Source organism: Neolamprologus brichardi, chromosome 11, assembly GCF_056152115.1.
Source record: "Neolamprologus brichardi isolate AB-2024 chromosome 11, ASM5615211v1, whole genome shotgun sequence".
Classification (NCBI taxonomy): Eukaryota; Metazoa; Chordata; class Actinopteri; order Cichliformes; family Cichlidae; genus Neolamprologus; species Neolamprologus brichardi.
The window spans coordinates 5599888-5622250 of NC_142114.1; the positions used below are offsets into that span (position 1 = coordinate 5599888).

A 22363-nucleotide genomic window follows, 5' to 3' on the forward strand; every position below is an offset into this window, starting at 1 on the left:
GCAGCAAGTGCAAGAGTAACAACTGGTTTTCATTCATAGCCACAAAGTTACACTTCGCATTGGTGTTCATACAGCTCAGACCTATGCTGTCTTCAACATGTACGTCAGAAATGGCTCCCTCAGATATCTACAATGATAGGATGCGTGTGGTTTGCATGTGAAACGCTGTTGCTACGGTTAATGTACACACTTATTGTTCACACACAGAAAAAGCTGGAGCTACTAAAGGATTGTTTGGAGATTTGTGATGGAAATGGAGTGAGAATTTGAAGAAATCTTACTCTGTAAATGGGCCGATTAATTCTTTATGCTTTCCTGCCTGTACCTTAGCCTTGAGGTAAGGTACAGGCAGACCTTGAAAAATTCTTCTTGAACTTCTGTAGAACATTTAACTTTCTTCTTCTTGAAAACAACAGCTTCTGCTGAGTGTCAGACAACACTCTCTTTTTGCAATACATGCAGACAACTGTATACGTTACATACCGGGTGCAGTAGTAGGTCTTGCAGAAAACTCTTCAAATGTTAGCCGTGGTAAGAGAAAACAATTCTGAAATGTTCAAACAGAGAGAGACCAGCAAAACAGTACTTCACAGTCTGGTCTTAAGTTACGTCTGTTTGGGAAAAGCTCATGATTAAGGCGCAAAAATGATTGGTAAGGTTGGGCAAATGAAAGTTCGTAGTTGGAATTGCTGATAAGGCAAGCAGTAGCCAGAGGTCTCTGACAGCTAATGAACTCCATGCTATAATGGATAATATGTAATAACAATGTATATTTCCCAACAGTCCAGTCTGACTTATGGGGCACTTATAGTAACACTTAAATACAGGTGTCAGGTGTGCACATTCCCATACTGTAGCCAGACATTCAAGTTAAGTTCAGATATGTGTGTTCACCAGTAATACTGTAACAGATATGCATTGGGTTAACTTATTTTTAGCTGCAGTCTACACACCATTTGTTTAAACAATGTGTAAACACTAAGATGGCTTTGGACTCCTGCAGGTGTAGATATAATAATGCATTATACATTACTAGTGAAATTATACTGCAAGATTGGATTGTTTGAGATGAAAATGAGAAAATTAACAACATATATTCAGAGTGAACATCATTGTGACTTGCTAAATGTATTTAGCTAACTACTGCGTGTTACCCCAAACTGCATTGTAAACATGGTGATGATAATAAACAGTAGATGTTGGTCAGTCTGCAACAACAACAACAACGGCCCAGCAGATTGGAGAAATAATGGGATATAAAAATATCCCACACTTTCCACAGCTAACACTGGCCCGTTACTTAAAAAACAAAGAAAAAAAACAACAAAAAAAGAAACTTTTCTTTCCCGAGAAACCTGAGGGCCTCATTTATATGTTTTGTATGACCTCCTGAACACGATGGAAAATGGAACCAAAGGTCAGTGTTAAGTCTCCCCTGGCTTTTGTTCTTTAAAACAACAATATTGTATTGATCTGTCCTGAATGATAAACACAAATGTCTTGGTAAAACACAGCCTCTTTTGACCTTTAGCAATTACTTCTACATGGCTTTAGTGGTACTGTAGATGAAAAAAATAACAATGTCCAACTCATTTTCTTTTGTTTTTGTGTGCAACTACACCTACACCTTACCAGAGTGGTAAATTTCACAGAAGCTGCTACTTCCATTATACATGAGGAATGATTGAGATGTTGCAGGATATTTACATTTAAGTCGATTAAATATTAGAGCTCTACTTACCGCTCACCACAACATTGTCACAGCAGCAGGATTCCTGGTTCTCAGCTGGGGGAGCGATGTGTGAAGTTTGCATGTTCTCTATGCGCTTCAGCTTCCTCCCACAGTTTCGAGACATGCATGTTGGGTTATTAGTGATATCAAAGTGGTTGTGAATATGAAGCACAGAAAATGCTTGAAGTTTAGAGAATACAGTGCTGCATGAACATTTTGTAAAAATGTAACTTCTATTCTAGGGGGCTTTGAGCAAGACTAGAAAAGCAACACTTAAATGTAAATACATTACATTTGTATCATTACTTCAATTACAAGAGAATGCAGTGACACAAAAAAACAACCTATGTGTATATAAGTTTAATTACTTTTTAACTTGTGCTTAGTAAAAATATAAAATATACATGTATGCTCATGGTGACTGGTGACTCTTTCTCGATTAAACTAAGAAAGCTGCCTTAGTAGCTCGACTTTTATGAACAAGATTTCCACTATAGAGATATTGGACATCTCACGAAACTGAGATCTGCTAGGCTTATGCCGGGTTATAAATAAAAATTGTGATTCATCCTCAAGAACTCAGGTGCTTGCATGTAAAATATCTGTTATCTAGTGGCGAGCCTAACTGAGTCTCACTTGTCTGACAGAGTCAAAGTGTGTTGCAGTGACCCACGATTAGATCCTCTTAACCTTTCCTCTGACCTTAACGAGTGTGAGATTACACCCCTGGACTTTTCTGTGGGCGGCTGCAACCATTGCTAAGAATGGTAATGCAACCAGGTAAACCTCCAAATCAGCTCTGTACAATTTATATACTTATAAATAAATATATATATATCTATATGTAGATATACTGTATATTGATTCTAAAATACATTGAAGAGTAGAGAGTATTATATACCACGATTAGTATTTTTTCATTCATAAAAGTAGTGAATATGAATTTGGGAAAGACAGTTCACCCGTGTCGTCACAGACAGACAGCAGAGATGATGATGAAAAGCAATGCACCTCAGGCTGGAACCTCTTGACCTGTGGAAAGACTGCAGGGAGGTGATGGCAGCAAGAGGCTGATAAAGGGCAGTCACTGGGGCCTAAAGGCACATCCTGGACATGTCGTTTTGGCAGTAGGGGTCTTGCCACAAATACACAAACAATCACACACAGACCATATCGCCAAGCAGTGAAGGAAGAATAGTAGGTGGCACTTCAGCTCCTAAAACAGTGGAGTGTGTGTGTGTTTGGGAGGGGGGGGGGGGGGGGTACTCTGCACCTCACCCTTGTGGCAAGTGAGAGATGACAAGACAAACAACTCTTGGATTTAGTCCTGTCACTCACCACCAAACATGGAGCTACTGGATCCAAACTAATTTCTGCGCTACTCTGACTCAACAAACTTCTTCAGTGCATAGCTCTGTTCTCTATCAATATATTAATTTGCTAAGATCAACCATGCCAAGCGTTCACACCAACTGACATTTAGGTGTAATTTAATCCTAATAAAAAATGTGTTTTTTGGAATCATATGATTACACACCGACAGGCTGTTTTGTTTATCGTGGCTTTGAGAGTACCGCTTTAATATTCTTCATTATAATTGGAATTAAAGGCCATTGCATTGATTCTTAAAAGGGCTGCTAAGGCAAAGTGCCCATACTGCTCATATTTGTTTGTGTGTGTGTGTGTGTGTGTGTGTGTGTGTGTGTGTGTGTGTGTGTGCACGTGTGCCATTTCTCCACGCTACCCTTTGTGTGTGGTCATGCTTCACATTTTCATTTAAGCTTTGATCACATTAAAGCTATTCTCACCATATTAATGTTAGTCAATGAATAGATTAAATATTCAATTAAGCCTGATGCAGGCATGTGTGGCAGAGGTTTTGAGACTGACTGTGTGTGTGTATGTGCGTGTGTGTGCTTGTGTGTATGAGATACAGAGAGAGAAAGAGCGACAGTGAAAGAGAGAGAGTGTGTTTAAATGTGTATGTTGATGTGTAATGATGTGTAAATATATTTATGGCTCAGGGTCACAGTGGTATTAACCTGACCCAGGCTGGTTTTCTCTCTGGGGAAACTCCACAACTGCTGATTGTTCCGAGTTTCTGTCAGCTTCTGTGGGCCTTCTAGCACTGTGGACAGAGCAAGAAGCCCCTTTCAGCTATGTAGGAAGGAAGATCATACAAAGATGAGTAAAAAAATGAAAATAAAATAAACAACAGATGCTTCCACAACTTTTATTTTGTTCTGTTTTTCATTCGTAGCTTTGGGGTGGGTGGGTGGGTGGGTGGGGGGGCAATATCTTACAACTATCCAGTTGTTTAAGACTCGTGGGCATTTTTTTCCTCATAAAGTGAGATAAAGCTTATCCCTTGACTTGCCCGCCTCACAGGACGACTACATACTGTGCCCAGTTAAGTGCTGCTTTTACCAAGTGGAGAAGGCATTCAGTTAAATGTCCCATCAGCCAGGCATATGCCAAAGGCCTACATCTTATTCAAGTTTTAAACCTCTAATTGGAAACGTTTAAAAGGCGTTTAAGAGTGCCCTTTCTTCTCCCTTTTCTCATTTCCCATTTAATGTGTTGTGTCAAAGTCTATTACCTCAGTTGGACGTTTCTGTCCCTTAAGTTGAAAAAAGGGAAAGGAGAGAGGGGGAGGGAGGAGTTGGGGGAAAAAAAAAGAGAAGCCATCAGCTGAGGTTTGCCAGGTCGATAAAGCTTTTTAGATTTGGAGATGTTTTCAGGGGGAGCCCATTTCCTGCGGCTAAGAGTTGTTAATGGAGCTTAAGGAATTATCTTATGACTCTCGGGTTGAGAGCAGTTTATTTCAGCCCGGGCCCTGCTCCTGTGTCGGAGTGGCTGAATATGCTGCTGTCAGAGCCGCTTAATGAAAAGTAACGCGTCGCTGATTACAGTTTTATTTGGTCTCTATGTAAAAAGCTCCTGTTAATTTACCATCCCGCTCCCTCTGTGCGTTCGTATTTGCCATGGCTGAATGATTTAGTTATAGGTGGCCCCTCTCTCTCACTCTCTTTTTCTCTGTCTCTCTCTCTTTGAGTGCACTGTGCGCACTGGTCTCTCTCCCAGGACCCCCCCCCCTTCCTTCTCTCTCTCTCCCTCCCTCTCTTCTGTCTTACTTCATGTCTCTTTCTGTCAAATAAAAAGCCAGTTGGTTCAGAGGTCTAATAAAATCTGTCTTCATGGTAAATTAATTAAATGTCGGGGCTATCTGATCTTCGGGGATTTTAACTATGCGCTAATTTTCTATCAGAGGCCATGAAAATTTAAATGCACCATTTTGTATGTAGGTTAAACAGGTGTACGTCAAGTCAAATAGGAAAGCATTTTTTTCTCCCCTCCCTCCCGAGTAAAAAATAAGCACCCTCACAACATGTATGCCTTTCCTTGATTTTTATTCTGAGGTTATGTCAACGTTGCTACTCGAAATGCTGCAGGCAAGGTTTTTTTTTCGGCCCAAGAAAGAAAATAAATAAATAAAAAATACAAGCGTTATATAGAAAATTTCTTTTGTCCGCCGTTGCACTTTCTTTTAAAGGGGCGCGGGGAGGGCGGGGTGATCTCGATCGTTGGTGCTTTTCCCATTAAAATTCATCACCGAAGCCCCTCCACACCACCACCACACCCCACTCCCTCCTCACAGGACAGAGTCCCCGGAGAGCTCCTCTTTCGCCATTACTGTCAAGTACCCTTGACTCCTTTCTTTTTGCCCTTTTATCTACAACAACTAATTCGAGTTCCTTTGCCCTTTTCACTTCCAGACGACGTGAGTGCCTCTTTCGTAAAAGCCCTTTCACTTTTCAGCGCAGGAATCAGCATCCGCGCTGTTTTTCTGCCGGATCCCCCACCCCCGTCTCCAGGAAAATTGAGGGGTTAGTGTCAAAGCGAAAACTCCTCACTTCAAAATTATTTTACGGGGCCTCCGTTTTGAACCCATTAAAGGACGTATGGCGAATAACTTACCCTTCTGACAGCCGCATCATGGAAGATGTTGAAATATTTCGATAATATTATCAGAGAGCAGAGAGGGGAAATCAATAGCCCGACATGAGATATGACTGTGAACATCCCAATTACAGCCTGTTTAGAGGGAATTAATGAGGCAGATCTTAGATACTGATATTGTTCTGTCTTGTGGGGATGAGCTGCCTCATTTTCTTCCCGTCATTGCACAAGAGTGAGTGTTTTCTGGGGGGAAAAAGAGGGTGTGAGATGTTAGATCGTGAGAGTATTTTATGGTTTAGCAGTGATGGGAGTGCTGTTTTAAACTGCAGGATGCTTTTTAAAATGTTTTTTCCCCTCAGCCTTGCAGCAGGCCCCATATTGCTGGGGAAGGGTGAAGTCATTGTTTTAGATAAAAGCAAACGCAAAAGTAGAGCAGAAGGGGGAACGTCCTGGTTCAGCACCATAGACAGCAACTCTCACCATTAACCCGACATCACAAGCGCTCTTCAGAAACCGACTGTTTTTATTTTTCAGTGAACAAAGTTGAAACGCTCTCATCCACTCCCAAGGAGAGCAGTGCATTAGTGAGACTTATTTTTCTTTTATTGGTGATACTCAGCTGCTGAGACCTAAATAATATTCAATTACATTAGCATGCGCATATATTAAAGAAAAAAATTAAAAGGAAAAAGCTTAGGCCTACATTTTTTTTGTTGTTGTTTTTTTTCCCAAGATGTAAACTTTGTTATACATTTTTGTGCGTGCGTTGAATCGAAATGTTTCCCTTCTGTAACTCGAGTGTAACAGTTTATGGCTACAACTGTTTTAATAAAGAATAAAACATAACAAGGGAATCATAGACACGCAATAGTTCTCTCTCTTTTCTTTTCTTTTTTCTTCCATCCGAGTTTTAGTCACAAAAAGTCTTCCACTCTCTTTGCAATAAAGGATCATTTGGTTTTGTTAGGAGCAGAAAAGTTTATTGATAGTTTTTGGAAAACTCATGGCACTGTCTTTGGAGGAGTTTTGATGCTGCTGCAAGGCCGACGTGCTTCTCTCAGCCTCCAGAATTGTGCCTTTGGTGTTCGTGGTCCAAGAGACGGTGGTGTTGGTCAGGGCTTGGCTCAAAGTGCTGTGCCTGAACAAGGGGTCGTGGAAAACCCCGTCCACCCAGTTTCTCAGGGTTGTGACCGGCGAGTCCTGCCTGTCCAGGCCGGTCACGGGTGAGGTAGCGGCGGGGGACGGGGTGAGGGAGGAGGGCGGGGGCTGGCACCTCAGCATACAGGATGGGTACTCAGTTTGGTTCAGAGACGTCGCGGTCTGCGCCAAAGACCAGATCCGAGGTTTGCCGTCTAATATCTGGTGCCCTTGCTGCTGATTATAGCACGCCTTTTCCTGCTGTCTGCTGTCCGACTGGAAGCCGTCGTTTTGATTCGTTTTGAGACAACTCTTGCTCAAGTCCTGCTCCTCTCCGAGAGAAACGGGGATGGAGAGTTTCAGAGACGCGTCCTTGAGGAGGTGTTCGCCTGGGCAGTCGGTTGTCGTTGTGGTCATGTGTGTGTTCATGTGATATCGGTGCTTCAGCTCACACTCAGAGCTTTCAGACTCCAGCGTGTCGAAATCGTCCAAGTCGCTCAACTGGAGGTCCTTGTCGGGCCGGCTTCTGGTCTCTGGAGAACAAGAACAGAAAAGAAACGAGGGGCGTGTCAGTGTCACACAGCAGGACAGAAAATAGGCTTCCAATCAAAGGTGTAAATTAATGTTTCACACCTGCAAATGATAATGTTTGGGGAAAATAAAGGTTCCCTTAAGCTTAAAAAATAGAGTTTTAATTTAAATGTATTCAACTCTATCACAATTAACTGCTTAATCTGATATCAAAACTCCAGGAGTCTAAACTTATTTATATATCTGACTCTTTTTAACTCTGACTGAGGCCTGTCTCATGTTCCTCCATTAGTAAGTTCTTAGTGTTGGCCCAGTCTGATGGCAGGCCTGTGCAGCATAGTTCAAAAATAATGTTGCTGCTGACAGGTTTCAGTGTCATATAGTAAACGTGATTAAGCCTATAATGTGGCACAGATCATTGGTTAACCTTTCAGTCAAACAAACTATTTATTATCAAGATGTAGTGTTTATCTATAATTACAGTATAAAACCCTTCTATTAAAAATATATTTCTTTGTAAGAGATGTCAGAGTAAACTAAAATATGAGTGTGGTCAGGTTTTATAGGACTATCTGTACAGTCTGGTATGGAATTCAAAATGCTGGTGTATGCTACAATTTGTAATTTAAGGAAAAGTCTATTTATTAAGTGTCTGTCTGTAAAGGAGCAAATTATTTATTTAGTCTTTATAAAAAACTAAATAAAAAAACATAAATCTCATCTTTGTTATTGTGAACTATATAAAAAGTCAAAAACTTCCCTTAGAAAGAGTTCAGCTTTGGAGTTTTACAGCTTTACTTTATCCTTGCAAAGCACTCTGACACTAACCATCGTCATTGTTCTCGCTTTTTATCTGCTCCTCTTGAGATCCATCCTCATCATCGTCATATCTTTTCTCCTCTGAGCCCTTGTTTCTCGGCGGCCATGTCATCTTGTTCTCCTTCTTGAGCCTCCTTCTAGCGTTTGCGAACCAGGTGGAGACCTGCGTCAGGGTCATTTTAGTGATAATGGCCAGCATGATCTTTTCTCCTTTAGTCGGATATGGGTTCTTCCTGTGCTCCTGTAGCCAGGCCTTCAGCGTGCTGGTTGTCTCTCGTGTAGCATTCTTTCGTCTTGTTCCCCCATCCATGGAGCCATATCTGTTAATTAGAAGAAGGCAAGCAAAATACTAATTAGAGAGTAAATATAGTATGTAACGCTTGTTGCTTGACAATTTTTAAAGCACTGTCCTGGCAGTTTCTCTCCTTACAGACATGACAGAGCCATCTGCTTCTTGGAATTTTTCTGAGCTGATGCGTATCATGTTTTATAAGCCTTGGAGTCACACTCCTGCCTTCGTCAGCACAAATAAAATTTAAAACTGAATATCAGAAGCATGTTTCACTTAAAAGATATAATTCCGAAGCTGTAGCGAAGGGCATGCAAGCAGAAGATCATTACCTTGTCAAAGGTCACATAGTGTACACGCTAATATTTCTTAGAAAGCTGCAAAGTCGTGTGAAGTCCACAGAAAATGCTTTATAAGACTGAAGGCATCAAAAGCAACAGAGACTGACAACCTCCCTAAAACCCCCTCAGATAATGTAAAGCTCTCACAAAGTTAATATGCTATTACTGTCATTTAGAAAAATATAAGCTGTCCCCTTATTAGTAAAGATGAAGAGTGTAAATTATGGTAAGCATTCTTTTTTTCTGGTCATTTTTGTTGTGCCACCTATTAAAACCATTCTTAGCGCAGGCTACAGCTCTTTCCCTACCCTCACCTCTCCCACAAATATCAACCATAAGCCTACATTTAAAATGCATGCTGTTGATTTTCAGTCCGCAGTGAGCTGTAAAAGTCCTCTTGGGAGGCTTTTATGAGGCCTTTATTGCTCCGTATAGCTTAGAGCAGGTCATGAACTGAAAAGGGAATCAAAAGGAGACAAGTGCTGCACCTTTCCTTAGCCTGTGTTGTTCTCAGATAAAATAGACTGTAAAATTGCTTTATTGAGTGTAATGATGAGCCCTCAGGTAAAAGATGAGGGCAGACAGTATGGTGCCGCTGTTGGCCTGCTTGCTCATCTGGGTGACACAGGTTATTTAGCTTTTTGCAGTGTGTGCACTTTCGAGCATTCCTGATGACATCGTTTGCCCTTTATGCGGTATTAAAAATGATTGGTAAAAGCACTTGTCGCTTAGGTTTTGGGCTACATGTTGAAAAGCTCGAAGTCTGCATGAGACATCTAGTACCGCCAATACAATATCGAGTGTGATCAACGAATGTGCAATAATAATAAAAGCAAGCATGTGGTGTCACAATGCAGTTCTGATACCGCTGCTAGGTTCTGTTCTAAGGTAAATGCACAGTCACGTATGAATCACGTTCACACGCTACCTTTTCACCACATCGCAGACTTATTGCGGATGTCAGCTGATTATTGGGAAGACCTTTCAATATGGCAGGCATGCTCTTCACAACAGTGTACAGGCCTTATGTTTTGATGAAAGGGGCATGGGTCCTCTGAGGCAATTCACCCCATCAGAAAAGAAATGTGTCATGAGATGAAGGTGATCACCCAGTGTTGCTTGACGTGATGAGAATGGCCTTGACCCCTCGGGAATGATTGATTTAATGCCAGGAAACTGACCCTAAACTACAGCTCAATATTTACCTCTCGCTTTCATTTTAGTTACATCTTGTGTTTGTTGCTTAAGAAAGCTGGGATAAGTTTCCACTTTTTTGGGATAGCAGACTTAAAGTGCATAGTTCAAAATCATTTCTGATGCTACTGACTTCCCTCTGTTTTTCTGCATGTACCACGTTTTACTCAAGCAGGATATTGAGTCTACCTCAAATGGTCTGTTGTTTGAACTGATAATGAGCTTTTTTAACATGTCAAAAAAGAAAAATCAGCTGTCACAGAAACCTACCTGTCATACTGATACTGCCCCAAGGTAGGATCATAGGGGTAGTAAGCTGTGGCCTGGGTTATTCCCGCATGCGCAGAAGCTGTGGCATCTTTAGTATCAAATGTACCCTGCAATCATACAGCAAGACACGTTTTTAGAAGAGTGACACACAAAAAGGGGAAGGTATTGCAGCATTTTAAACAATCAACTTGACAAGAAGAGATGAGCATTGGTTGTACTTTTAGGTTGCCATCAACAAGGATAATGATTCCCAAAGAAATCCAAACTATCACAAAAACAAAAGCCCAATAATACAATACAACAATAATGTTCTGCTAAAAGTGAAGAAAAAGTCCATCTCATATTTTGTTCTGTTGTTTTATTTTGTTCATGTTTTATTTCATAAATATGATTGTATACCAACTGCAGGGACAAAACTTTTTTTAAGGACTGAAAAGTTTGAACTCTGATTATTTTTAAAAACAAATCAGACAAAATAAATAATTAGAATTCACAGTTGTAGGTAAAAATAATCTCTAAGATTCCAACCACCCCTTTACTGCCAACAGTGATTCCACTACATGGAATTTTATATGAAACCAAAATGAAACAAGCAATACTATACTTTATATGAGCATGTCTTTTATGTTGTTATGTTTTAGAAGGAAGACATGCTCAATTAAAATACAAAAAATAAATTAAATAAACTCTGAGAAGTTATTTGCACTCATGTTCTGACAATTTTATCAGGCTGAGTCTTCAAATTCACTTTTGCAGAGATGAAACTGACTGAAAACGACGGAAATCACATACGTTTAAAATTAACCTGCCTCAAAACAAGCTGATACGAAGTGCGTTATTCTTTGGAGTGAATTTTTAATTTCTTTGAAACGGTTGTCGTGAATATAAGAATGCATCTTCTGCATTTAAAGGCTAATGTTTTGCTACGTAGAACATTAAAAATGAGAGGGAGAAGAGAGGTGTGCCTGCTTCAGCTTCTGAACCTTGCAGGTCCATAAATCAATGCCAAGAGGGATCAGATGAAGGGCTTACCAGTGAGTAGAAAGCGGATGCGTCCGTGCCATATGTAACGTAATTCCCATAGCCTTGACCGCTGGTGTAAGGGCTCCCGTACACTCCCAGCGCAGCGGCTGAGCTCAGCTCGTGTCTAGCCGTGGCCAGCAGCCGGCTCTCATACACGGGACAGTAGACAGGTGTCTGTCCGGAAGCCGCTACTCCGGAGTCGGCTATGGATCTGCCGGTGGACTCGCAGCAAGTGGTCAGAGAGTTAGTTGTCATCAGGAACTGGGTGGAGATCAAGAGAAAATTCATCGGCTGTTTTTTCTTTCTTTCTTTCTTTTTTAATTAGAACATAGGCTGCTTAATTTAATGTTGCACTAAAACAGAATGACAGGTGGCGAAGTTAGTTTAAAACTTGTATTTTCTTTTTAAACTGAAAATTGTCTCGATGAAATAAGTTCTACATGTTTCACTTTCACAGATCGCGAAATTAAACTTGGTTATAAAAAAAAGTTCGTTTTTAAAATTATACACTTTACTTCTTTTGAAATGATCTACATTGTCTGCCCCTTTTTCGTGGATTGCCCATTTAAAAATGGCAGATCTATTGGCGACTAAAATCAGAGCAGATCAGATCTAAAGTCGAACGACACAACTCTGTTCGCGTGATAATATGCGCGTAAAACTGTCCAAAATGTGCCGTCTAACAGGCTTGATTCAAAATCAAAATCCATGCCTTGCAAACAGATACATGCTTTTCCCAGAGATTGCTCGGTAATACCCAAAGTAAAGCCCAAACGATTTTTCATGGCTCACAGCCAAAATAAAACAGCTGCTGTGTTATAGCGCAAAACACACATGGCGTGTGCCGAACAAGTTGCCATGTGTGTTCCAGAGCAGATAAACATATGGTTAACATTACACAGCGGCTATTATCGTACAGAAATCAGCGAAGAGGAGGTCGGGGGTCTCGATGGTTTCTGGATACCTTCTTTTCACCCCCTTTCTTTCTCGCTTTAGCTACACAGGTACCACTGGCTGCAATGCAATACCTTTCCGATGCCCGAAAAGACATTAAAAGTCTCCCGGAATCTTGGCTAAAGTGCGTAAAGGGATGAAGCTTAAATCGATGAGACAATCACCCGTTGCGACATGAATACCACAACATCCTATAAACAAACGTAGTTACACGAACTTACTTGTGGAGCAGACGAATAGGGATATCCAAATTGTGGATATGACATGGTAGAGAAGTCCCCCAATATCCAGAAATAAAGCGAGACTGAAGGTCTCCACTCTAACGCAGGCTGCGGCTCTGTTTGACTGTACCAATTGATTGGTAAGCACAGGCTCCTAGGATGCTTATAGGGCGAAGCAGAGTAGCATGTTTAATTTGTAAAAAGCCCCCACTCAAACGACTTTAAACTGCATTAACTAAACCACCTAATCAAACCTCTCCTTTTCCTTTTTTAAAACTCCACTAACAATAAATAAACGCATTAGGGAAACACGAGCTTCTTTGCCAAGAATAATCACTTTGTTGTCAGATACATATTTTTGCCTATAAAAAGTAGTATAAAAGACGTCAGCAGCAGAGGCAGGTTGTTTTAAACGCCAGTGACTGTGACGTCAGAAGTTTCCCACTCTAAAAATGACCAGACTGTAACTTTAATATGCATTTTCTTTCTCAGGATGACGAGAAAAAAACTGAAAGCACGATATAAAGAGGAAATGTTTAATAGAGTAAAAGGCACGGAGTACCTTTATGAACACGAATATGTCCTGGAGATTAATTTGCACGAGCAATCAATCAATTAGGCCAATCAATGGCTTAAATATGCACACGTCTGTATCCGCTTAAATGAATTAGGCCTAATGAAGCACATTCCTATCATTCCTCCGAATAACTGCTAATCACAGTGGGAGCTAATTGGTTTCAAATTAATTTGTGAAGAATATTTTCATACTAAAGATAGCAGTCAAAGATGAAACTAATTAATTAACAAAGTAAATGTATTTTATAATACTAACATTCGGTGCAATATCTATCTATCTATCTATCTATCTATCTATCTATCTATCTATCTATCTATCTATCTATCACTTGTGTATGTGTTAGGAAGACTCATCAAACTGCTGTAAAAACCCCCAAAACTGGCTCGCCACCGTGCCGGTGCGCGTTGCCCTGCTTGGAGAATCCCGGGTTGAGACATGTGGATAGCCCCAGGGGTCACTCCTCAAATTAATGATGATGTACTCCTCCTCCTTCTCCTCCCTCCCTCCTCCTTCCTCTCTCCTCTCCAGCTGGATCTCTGCCTGCCGGTGACAGGTCGATTGAGAGTGATTGATGACTATCTAGGGGACCCGGGCCAACATAATAATATGATTCCGGCACCTTGCAATAATTGCTTGCTTTCATTTACAGATGAAAGAAGTAATAAAGAGCTCTGAGGACGAAGACGTTTGTGCTTCGGTTAAGTAACTTTTGCCTCGTGTCGCTCTTTTTTTTGTTTTTAAATAATTTTTGTGAAGAAGTTGGGGTTTCTGTGGGAGGGTGGGCTTTATAAGATGTCTGTTCTCTCATTCATTTTGACAAATTGAATTATAGGGGGTTAGTACCTCCAAGCAAATGGCCGCATTAACACAGTGAACGGGGGGGTCAAAAGGGATCAGCCAGCCCTTTTTAATTTGCATTAACTCTAATGCCACCTCAACATTAACAACCCGTCTGAACCGCTCAAGCATACACTCACTCACAGCTCTCTCACACACGAACACACACGGAGGGCCAACTGCTCCGTTTTGTCTTATAAATTTAGACTTTTTTCCTTTATTGGAGTTTATGTGCGACGTAGTGCATAAAGGCAGGGCGGGACCCAATTTATCTTCAACATCACACACGGGACGAAACGAAAGAGAAAGTGATGACACGTTCATTTTGGATTGGGGTAAACACAAATACACACGCGTACGCATTATAGACTAACCTGGGCGTCCAGCTTTGTCTGTTTCTATTTGCATGCACCTCTACACATGTTGGTGTACAGAAGTAAGGAGAGGGTGAAAAAAATCTTAGAGACACATCTACTGAACTATAGGCTACGGCTCACACCTCCTCCCCCTCCCCCTGGGTGTATACCTTTTCATTATCCACTGCGTTACCCAGTTTTATCAGGCGCCCGTGATAAAATATTTAGGCGCATTAGTGTATGCCTTTTAGACGGAAAATGAAGGAGGTTCATGCTTGTTTACCGTTTAAAGATTAAAAGAGGAGATTCTTTTTCCCCTTCCTTCCAGATGTGAGGAAGCAGAGATGCTCTGTGGTTAAAGTGGCGCAAGCAGGGGGAAGATGCTGTTCCATTTTAGGGCAAAGGAGTAATGCTTATGGTCTGGTTGCACTTGTGTGGTTCCTTCCTTTTTTACTGAGGATAAACACGATAATCAGAAAAAAAATATATCAGTTACTAATGATCTAGATTAATGAGCCACTTGAAGGTGGCTTTACTGTACAGATTAGGATAGATAGCTGTGTTCAGTAGAGACCTGGTGTAGGAGCATCCATCATGTTCACAGAGCAACATAAATCAACCCCTTCACTCAAATTAGACTATACATCACTATATTGCAAATTACTCTGCATAGGAATACCCACAGAGAGCTTAAAATTGTGTTCATCCACATCAGATCAGTCCAAATTACTGCAATTTGAATAATCTTTAGTTGCACTTTGAATCGAGCCTGATAACTTGCATTGACTTTCCAACGGAACTCATAATACAAAGTGTCAGTTTCCTGATAATCTGCTGTTGATTAATGAGCCAAGAGGAGGAGGAGAGTGCGCGGGAGATATAAGTGTGGGACTGTTTACGTGTGAAAGAAATACACACAGGAAAGTGGAGTGGGAGCTGAGTTTACTAAGCAAACTATGTTGTGGGTTTGTTAAAGCCATCTGTCAGTCTTCTGGTTTGAGATCATATGAGGAAATTTAAAAAAAAGGAAAGTAGTTTGTCCATATTTAAATCTACATGGTCTGGATCTGTGAGAGCTGCAAAAAACCCTGCACAATGTAATTTACTTGTAATTCATTTTTTCATGTTGATTTTTTTCAGATAAGATTTTTTTTTAACTTTGTGTGAACAGTTTATACTCCCAGACTGAAGCAGCAGAGGCAAAATGTGTGCGTTCTGCTCACAATATGAGAGCTGACTTAGAACTTAGACAGGAAACTTGTCTGAATCAAGTGTGGTTCAGTGATAGTTCTGATGTTAACCTCTGCCATGTTCAAACTCCCAGACGTGGGTTAAGATCAGGTGAACAAACTCAGTGGATCGTCTTTATGTCTCTTCTCTTCTGGAGCTATGAATGAAAAGGGGATGTTATCCATAATGACATGTTATTTCTTTTAAAGGTATTGGTCTTTTTTGTTGCAGTATAGAGTGCATTTTGTCACATTCTGTTTCACCTTATGTGGACAATGCACCAGTGCTCTGATGTCTTCTGGTCGACTGTCTCAATAACTGTTTTTTCAGTCAGCAGTGTAGAAAACCAACAGTGACCTCAATAGTTGAAGACAGCTGCACAGACAAACTCTCTCTATGACATGAAGCCCCGAGCAGCTCCCAGGGTTTCCAATAGTGTCCATGTTTCTCCTTCTGTAGTTGTGGAAATATGTCTAAGCATTCTTACACACTAGCAATCAAACGGAATGCTTATCCAGCACAACATCAGTCTAGCTACTGTCTAGTCTTGGTGTCCCACTGGAACATTGATCTCTAGTGATCTTCTCAAAGTATAGCTTATTTCTCTTTTAAAGTAAATTAACTGTTTTTCTTCAGTTATCATTGGGTTCTAAAGCCTAAGTTTATTTTATTTTTTATATAAGTGGAGCAGGAAGCTTGGCTTCTTCAAGAACTTGGTGTAAAAAATAGGAATTCTTTGTTGTTGCTAGCAGTGTCTTGGTGGTTTGTACACTGTGACCAGCATTACAAGTGTTTTCAAACTGGAGTGGTTTTTGAAGTTGATTCCTTCAAAGTACTGTTTTTCCAGTTAATTCTAAAAATATCAGTCAACTAGTAATGGATACCTGTAATGGGGCAAGTCTATAAGAGACGAGATAGAGAATAAGCTGATAAACAGCTATTTTTTATAAAGATTTCCTTTCTTTCTTCCTTTCTTTTGTGATTTCCTACTTTATTATTTTTGTTCATAAGAAACAAAATACTAAACATTTTCTTTTACTGCAGACATTTTTGCTTGTCAGAGGGGAAAGGTAATGAGGGCTCAGTTCCATTAAGTGTCCCATAAGTGGAATTCTTTGTGTTTTCCCTACTGTGACAAGTCAAAATGTTTGCTGTGAAAAAAAGTCTACAGATGTTTACTTAATCAATTATAGTATAAAGAAAAGTGTAGCATGCTTTTTATTAATTAAAATGTTTTGACCAGATTTCAATAAAAATTCTGGACTGTACAAGCTGTTAATTAAAGCAATCCTTTGTCCCCGTTTTGGGGGGTATTTACAGCTGGCTACAATGTTAGACAAAAGGCAATATTTGTGAGATGTAATTTATGGGCTGTAATCAAAAGCATTACAAAGCTGAAAGAACAGATTGTGAACTGTAATTTCTGTTAATGTTGCACAACTCCATGAAGCAACACTTTAGTCACTCAGGATGTGGTGGGAAAGATTTGATGCTATTTACTGCATTACGCATATTATGAAGATGGACTGTGATGAATTATGCAAATTATGCAGAATTAGCACCTTGTATCCAAGCAGGGTGCAAAGCAATGATGGTAAAATCCAGTGAAATGGAGCTTCCACTTTATAAAAGTAACATGATAATATGCTTGAGATGAGTGTACCCGACCCTCTATTTCTCAGTCTTCCTCTAGCTCCCATCTCTCCGGGTGTTAGTCTTCTTCAGCCTCTCTAAGAGGTTTAACATGTCAAAGTTCTCTCAGGTCATTCATAATTGATCACCACTACGGCAGCATCTTCGCTGCACTTAGTTAACTAGCTATCTGCAGGTGTTCCCTTAGCAACTGGCCGGGCACTGAAACACGGAAGTACTATATGTAGACTCCCAGGTCCCCAAAATGAGAACCCAATGTGTCTTGTAAATCCTGGTGTTGGTCCTATGTTCACAGGTTGTGTTCTTGGACAGACCTTGTATGTATGCCCATTACTTAGACAAGGATATGAGGGAACAAAATCAAATGTCCTGTAAAACAGGCAGCTGTTTTGTTATCCCTGTACTGGAACCCCCCCCCCCCCCCAAAAAAAAGACAAAAGTGTTTGAGTTTGAGATCATTTCTACAACATCTGACCTCATTCTATGTTTATACTTATTTAATTATTCTTTAGACATTTCATTACTAGTCATTTACTCTACCACTTAAGTGATAAGATCTTGTCATAATTATTTGACTGCTTCTAGTTTGAAAACATTTATTGTGCTTAAGTGGCTACTCAGTGGAGGGAACTGCTACAGTAATCTTGATATAACATGATACAATCTAGTGGAAAACTGCAGGGATAAAAAGTTAATATACCTTGAACTTGCAGTTCCATGAACGGACAATAGAGGCTGTCTCCACAAGACCATCTCGGTGTCTATACAATTCAATTCAATTTTATTTATATAGCACCAACTCACAACAACAGTCGCCTCAAGACGCTTTCTATTGGATGGTAGAACCTACAATAATAAATACAGAGAAAAACCCAATAATCATATGAGTAAGCGCTTTGGCAAAAGTGGGAAGGAAGAACTCCCTTTTAACTGTGCGAAACCTCCAGCACAACTGGGCTCAAAGGAGAGTGGCCATCTGCTGAGACTGGTTGGGGTGAATGGAGGAAGAGAATACAGTAAGTAATTTTCTTTTATTAACCTCTTAAGCCCCAACGCCCCCTGATACGGGGGCAAAAGGCAGGAGATCAGGTAGGCTTGGGGCTTAAGAGGTTAAACTTGTAAATTTAAATTAGATGAAAACTTTAGGCACTTTCAATGCCCTAATAACTGACTACAGCTAATTTTGAGTTACTTAACTTTATCAATGGATGATGCGTAGCACACTGGTGTCTTTTGAATTATTTTTAATGCAAATATTTGAGAAGAAAATGTTTAAACAAAACAATGTGGCTTCTTGTTCCATTTACTCACAAAATGACCAAGGACTCAATTTTTAGTGAAATTCTATTTCATTTGCTGTAGTAGTAGTTATCAGATTTTTGGGTCCATGTAACGTATACGGTACTTATACGAATTTAGCTATTGTTATTCCATTACTGATATCACTTATCGATTTGATTCCCTATCAGTTCTCTTATCGATTCTCATTGAGTTTTCATCGGCTCTGCTTTAAGAGTGACAACCATTGCATTACATGCTGTGTGGTCAAATGTTTGTGCATAGTGGAGGTATTTCCCTCTTTTTTGTGATTAGTGATTGAACAGAAAGCAATTATTACACATATTACGTGGAACACTTTTCTTAAAAGTAATGCAGTACAATACTTAATTAATCAATTGATTAAAGTAATGTTGATATTCATGCTGTAGACTGTACCACTATTTTCCTGCTCAGACACAACTGTAGGAGTGCAATAAGCAGGGTTGATACCGAAGCAGACTAACAATTCCAAGGAATTGGACTAATTGATTCCCATCCCAAGTATATAGTTTATGGATGCTGCTTAATTATTAAGCTCGCTAGTGTTAGCTCTAACTTAGCACAGAAACCACACCTTCAAATATGGTTACTTCTGATTCTATAAAAAAAAGAAAAAAAGAACGTAGCATAAATCTCTTTATTGAACACATGTAATTCCCCATTTTTTGTAAGTTAAATCTACTCTCATATTTTATTTTCTGTAGCAAATAAAAATGCATTACGGTGTGCAGTATAGGAGCAACAAACACAATTTACTTTACCCTGAGACCAAATCCACCAAAACAAAAGTTTGTAGTTTATTGTAACATTTTAATTTTGGGGAGTCTTTGGATGCTTATTATATAAGCATATGGTTTTGACTTTAACTATATTACCTTTAAAAATCAATCTTTTTGGTAGTGCAAATCTATGTGTACCAGATACACTATCTACATTTACTGTTTAGTGAAAAACTATTTGCTCCCCTCTTGATATCTTAGGTTTTTGCATTTTTTTCACACTTACGTGTTTTAAATCATCAAACAAATTTTAATATTGGACCGTGAAAACTTGAGTAAATACGAAATGTAGTTTTTAAATGATGACTTCATTTATTAAGGAAAAAAAGATATCCAAACTTGCCCTGTGTGAAAAAAAAAATGTCCCCCCTAAACCTAATAACTGGTTGTGCCACCCTTGGCAGGAAAACTGCAATCCAGTATTTGCGATAACTGGCAATAAGTATTTCATATCAATATAGAAGAACTTTGGCGCACTGTTCTTTACAGAATTGTTTTAATTCAGCCACTTTGGAGGGTTTTCCAGCATTAACATTCTGTTTAAGGTTGTTATTATTATTATTATTTATTTGTTATTATTATTATTTTTTAGAGAGATTCAGAGGTGGACTAGCTGGTGTGTTTCACATCATTTACCTGCTGCATGATCCAAGTGCTTTTGAACTTCAGGGCACGAACTAACGGCTGGGATTCTCCTTCAGGATTTTCTGGTATAGAGCAGAATTTATGGTTCCCAGCCCCAGATCATCACATGACCACCACCGTGTTTGACTGTTCATTTGATGTTCTTTTTATGAAATGTTATGCTAGTTTTTTTTCTCTAGTTAACAGGACTCAGATCTTCCAAAAAAAATAACATTTTGTGAGTCCAGAGAATATTTTCGCAAATGTTTTGGGGATCATTAATATGTCTTTTGACAAATGTGAGCTGAGCCATTGGTTTCTTTTTGGTCCGCAGTGGTTTTCTCCTTGGAACTCTCCAAGAAGAAATTTTTGCACATCCTCTTTCTCATTGTTGAATTATGAACTCTGATCTTAACAGAGGCAAGTGAGGCCTGCATTCTTTAGATGTTCTGAATTCTTTTGTGGCAATTTGGATGAGCTGTCAGTGTGTTCTTGGAGTAATTTTGGTAAGTCAGCCTGGGAAGGCTCACCACCATTCCCAGATTTATCCATTTGTGGATAAAGGCTCTAACTGTAGTTTGCTGGTGTGACCTCTGTAACCTTTTCCAGACTGATAAATGTCAGTGATTTTTTTCTTGATTTTCTTTCCATTGTGGAATGATGTGTTGCTTCTTAACATCTTTTAGCCTGCTTCACTTTGTCAGACAGGTACAGTTTATATTTACTCGGGTTGTCTAATATTAAAATGTATTTTATAATCTGAAACATTTAAATGTGAAAAATAATTTTTAAAAAATCAGGAAGGTGAAAATACTTTTTCACTGCACCACATCTAATAATGGTAAAGCTTTCTTTGTCTGCCCTTCTGAGGAAGGAAAATACAACCAGCCTAGTCAGCAAAACAATGATGCTTGTCAATCAATCTGTGTGTGTATTCGTGTGTGTGTGTGTGTGTGTGTGCTTGTGTGTGTGTATATCTGTGTCACTAACAGCAGACCATCATGTCATACATTGGAATCATGCTGATCATAGCATTATGCACACAAGGGGCCAGGTGGCAGATTTCTTTGTCATGGCAGACCCTAGACCAGAAAACTGACTTCCTTGACTACTCCAACACCTGCGACCACCAATAGTGCAGCCAACCCATCTGCAGCCATGTGCAGCCACCAGTTATTGAATATATTTTCACCACATGAAATTTGCAATTATATATATATATATATATATATATACACTAATTTTATGCTCAACTTCATGCTGCGTTGTGGTATAGCAATATATATATATATATATACATATATATATATATATATATATATATATATATATATATTAGGGGTGCAACGATACTTGTATTGATATTGAACCGTTCGGTACAGTACTTTCGGTTCGGTACGCATATGTATCGAACAATACAATTTTTAATTTATTTTATCAACTTTCCTTCTGATGATGCTGTCTGTGTTGAGCGCTCAGTGGATCTGCGCTCGACAGTGCAGTCTAGGCGGAGTAGTCGAACGCAGATTCACTGAGCGCAGGGCAAGCTAGCGAGACAGAAGTTAAGCTCTCCTTGCAACATGGCAAATTGAACCTCCCCCACCCTAATTCAGATCTGGCGTTTGGAACTATTTTGGTCTTCATGTGACGTATGACCCTGAAGGTAAGTGTGTCATGGACAAAAGTTAAACAGTATGTTGGATGCGCCACGCAATGCTCAATTACATTGGTGGGAACTAGTGCGTTAGCGCAGTTAGCTCGTTAACGTGTTGACACCGTCCAGCCCCACGCACGGGGTGATCCGCGGTAGGTCGTTAACAGAGATTTGCCGTGTTGTGGCTTTAATCTCATTTCAACGAGATTAACGCTGACAGCACTAGTGGGAACACAATGAATATGACTGCACATTTACTCCGACATCATCCTAGTGCAAAGACAAGTGGAAGCAGACAAAAACAACAAGCAGGCATGCTACAAACTTTACCCGAGTCATTTAGACAGCCGTTAGCACATGATTCTCCTTATGGGGACCTGATATGTTTAATATGCTGCTGAGAATATAGCCCAGAAGAAGCGTATAGTATAGCTTTTATTTTGGAAAGAACCATTTCTCTGTAATAAAGTCTCTTTTCCAAAGGTGAGTGATTTCTCGATCAGATAGATTTATTTTTTTTATTACTTTGTTGTTTCAGCAACATTAAATTTAAAAACTGAACTTTTGAGTTAAAATATATATTTATAATTTTAATAAATGACAAATTAAAAAGCCATGAACATTTCTTTTTGTATCGAAAAAATATCGAACCGTGACACCAAAGTATCGAACCGAACCGCGAATTTTGTGTATCGTTGCACCCCTATATATATATATATATATATATATATATATATATATATATATATATATATATATATATATATATATATATATATGATTTTATGTACAAGACTATCTGATGGCATTGGTCTTACTGACAAGTACTCTGGAGAGTTTGAACAATGTTCAAATAGTCTTA

At 39.5% G+C, this 22363-nt stretch overlaps 1 protein-coding gene across 1 annotated transcript; it reads right to left on the reverse strand.

Annotated features, from left to right (window-relative positions):
• Positions 1 to 6211: 6211 nt before the first annotated feature.
• Positions 6212 to 12824, reverse strand: irx4a (iroquois homeobox 4a). The gene is made up of 5 exons (XM_006804399.3): positions 12472 to 12824; positions 11306 to 11557; positions 10274 to 10380; positions 8189 to 8499; positions 6212 to 7362 (listed from the first exon to the last, which is right to left on the reverse strand). Exons 1-5 carry the CDS (start codon positions 12514 to 12516, stop codon positions 6656 to 6658), a joined length of 1422 nt encoding a protein of 473 aa, XP_006804462.1. The 5' UTR covers positions 12517 to 12824; the 3' UTR covers positions 6212 to 6655.
• Positions 12825 to 22363: the final 9539 nt, after the last annotated feature.